At 43.4% G+C, this 2,544-nt stretch overlaps 1 protein-coding gene across 1 annotated transcript; it reads right to left on the bottom strand.

The window, feature by feature from the left end:
• Positions 1-380: 380 nt before the first annotated feature.
• LOC109417774 (probable cytochrome P450 9f2) lies at positions 381-2,241 on the bottom strand. Its single transcript, XM_019691921.3, has 2 exons — positions 1,538-2,241; positions 381-1,481 (listed from the first exon to the last, which is right to left on the bottom strand). The coding sequence occupies exons 1-2, from the start codon at positions 2,077-2,079 to the stop codon at positions 428-430; spliced, it is 1,596 nt and encodes a 531-aa protein (XP_019547466.3). The 5' UTR covers positions 2,080-2,241; the 3' UTR covers positions 381-427.
• Positions 2,242-2,544: the final 303 nt, after the last annotated feature.

The raw sequence follows: 2,544 nt of genomic DNA, 5'->3' as shown, positions 1-2,544 counted from the left end.
TCTTTTGGTATAATCGAAAACTAAACTGAAGTATTGGAAATCCAAAAATCAATTTTAGAATCTCAACAAAAATTTGAACATTTGGTTAAAATTGAAATATATCAGTAATTCCATAGAATATTCGAAGGTTGGCATAAATTTTGGAAAAATACAATGACGCAATACTGCCAAGTTTTATAAAACAAAACAAAATGACGTTCCCATATTGAATTTAACTATTTTTTTGGCTCAAGAGCCTACAGCGCACCTGCGAAATGTTCACGCCGCACCAGGGCACCGCGGCACACAGTTTGGGAAGCACTTATAAATCGTTATATAGGATAGTAAAACAATTTCTTAATAAGAAGAAAATAATGCCTAGCTGCATGTATGTATGAATTTTGTAGAGTTTATTAGATGCCATTTTTAAATCGTATCACAGTGCAATCTACTTAGTTCTTGGAACCAATTGGAACCAAAACCCATTCTTGGAATTCAACCCCGTAGCTTTCAAATCGATCTGTATCGGCACCTCGGTTCGTTCCGCCAGCTGCACCTCAAATGTCACCAAAAGGTAATACAGGAAACATTTGGTCAGCATTAGCGTCAACCTGGATCCAATACAATTCCTTGGCCCTACTCCGAACGGCAGAAAAGCATCCTGCTTGAGGTTGTGCCGATTCTCGGTGGAAAATCTCTCTGGGTCGAAGCGCATTGGATCGGGGAAGAACTGCGGATCTCGGTGGATATCTTGGATGGGTAGAAAGATGACTTGACCTTTTTCCACGGTGACTTTGCAGCCGTCGATGTCCTCAATTTGGTACGGTTTGGTGCACTGACGATTGGTAACTCCAAATGGAGGCCACTTGCGAAGGGTTTCACTGATCACCATGTCCAGGTATTTCATGTGTTGCATGGATTCGTAGGTCAGTTTTTCATTGCGAAGAGCTTCCTGTACGGAGTCAATTTCGGCGCGTAACTTACGCTGAACATGTGGATTCAGGGCAATCTCGTAGACAGCGAAGCAAAGTAGTGAAGTGGTAGATTCCACACCCCCGAAGAAGAAAGTTGCCGCAGTGGCAGCATTGTCGTAATCGGTCCATTCCACACCAGTACTTGTCGGTGCTTGTAAGTGTTCTTGTACCGTTGAAAATCCTGCATCATTGAACTGCTCATCGGCTTTGTCGGTCTTCAGTTCGTTACGTCGAGCTTGCAACAAGAGATGGATGAAGTCCGGCCTGACGATGGAATTCTCTAAACGATGTTTCACCACTTGAGAAACCACCCCATGATAGAAGTTTGCCAGATATTCTGGAACGATTCGTATCCCAATTGCATTCAATACTTTTTCCGGAAGGAGAGACATGATGAAATACCGGAATCCTTGTAATCCTGTAGTCTTTGCTAGATGTTTTCCATGGGAGAAGAACTCATTTTCCGGTTGATGAATGGAGTCGACATCAATTCCAAGAGATATTGAGGTGATTACATCGAGTCCCAATCTAAAAAAAAATGTGAAAATAAGAAACACTGAAATGAATCTTCATTCGATCCGTACCTTTGAAACAAATCCTTCAACTCCGTCTCCAGTTTTCTCCCATTCTCCACAGCATCATCAATCAGCCGTCGCATCGCCCTATCCGAGTAATCACTCACCAGCTCGAACATATTGCGCATCTTACTCCCGGTGAAGGCTGGACTGAGCGCCGTCCGTCCTTGTTTCCAGCGATGGCCATCAGAAAAGAACAATGTTCGTCCCAAAAAGGGATCCACCTCCAAAGAAACATTGTTGGCATGATCGACGAAATGGTCAAAATCCCGCACGGCAATCCGCTTGATCAGTTCCGGATCATGTATCACGTAGCACGGCGAACGAAACAGGAAAACCCCCGAAAACGTACATCCCGGAAAGTGGCGATATCCCTCGCACATGGCATCCACCGGAGATTTTTCGCCCTTCAAGTAGGGCCACAGCGCTCCAAACAACGGGTAGGGCTTTCCGAATGGTACGCCGCGCTTCGCAAAGTAATCAAACGTTGATGTGCTCCAACGGTAGAAAAGGTAGCTGGCAGCTGCCAGCAGAAATAGCACCAGCAACATGACGCACGTTGTTGCTGCTAGGCCCTTGCGTAATAAGCTTGTGACTTGTGCGCAGTTGAACCGTAACTGAGCTAGCAAAACGATCAGGATTGGCGCAGATGCTTTGAATGCAGCTCCACCACCTATATTTTAGTTGCTCCTATTGCAAGGAAACCGGTTGAGAGTGTGATGCCATACTGTTCTATTCGATTGAGTGTATTCTGGAAGAATAAGATGCAATAATGCATTTTAGAAAATGCAATGAATGCAATGAATATTTAAAAACTTCCTAGTCTTTATTTTTACATGCTTTAGAATTAGTGTTAGAGCCCGAGCAGGAACAAATTACTGGCCCATAATTGCGGCATACCAAACTAAGGTATCATATCAAGACAAGGTATTGGTCAGTTATCCTGGTATTGGAAATATTCTATTTTGGTATTCTGTAGGTATTAAGTCACCGACAAAATATATACTTCAATGAGT

The sequence above is a fragment of the Aedes albopictus genome, chromosome 2 (assembly GCF_035046485.1).
Source record: "Aedes albopictus strain Foshan chromosome 2, AalbF5, whole genome shotgun sequence".
NCBI lineage: Eukaryota > Metazoa > Arthropoda > Insecta > Diptera > Culicidae > Aedes > Aedes albopictus.
The sequence above is the reverse complement of the archived record's forward strand: the minus strand, read 5'-3'. Positions and strand labels throughout refer to the sequence as shown.

Coding starts and splice junctions, on each gene's coding strand:
- LOC109417774 (XM_019691921.3), bottom strand. CDS start 2,079: ATGTTGCTGGTGCTATTTCTGCTGGCAGCTGCCAGCTACCTTTTCTAC. Junction 1,482..1,537: donor TTGAAGGATTTGTTTCAAAG/GTACGGATCGAA, acceptor ATTTTTTTTTAG/ATTGGGACTCGATGTAATCA.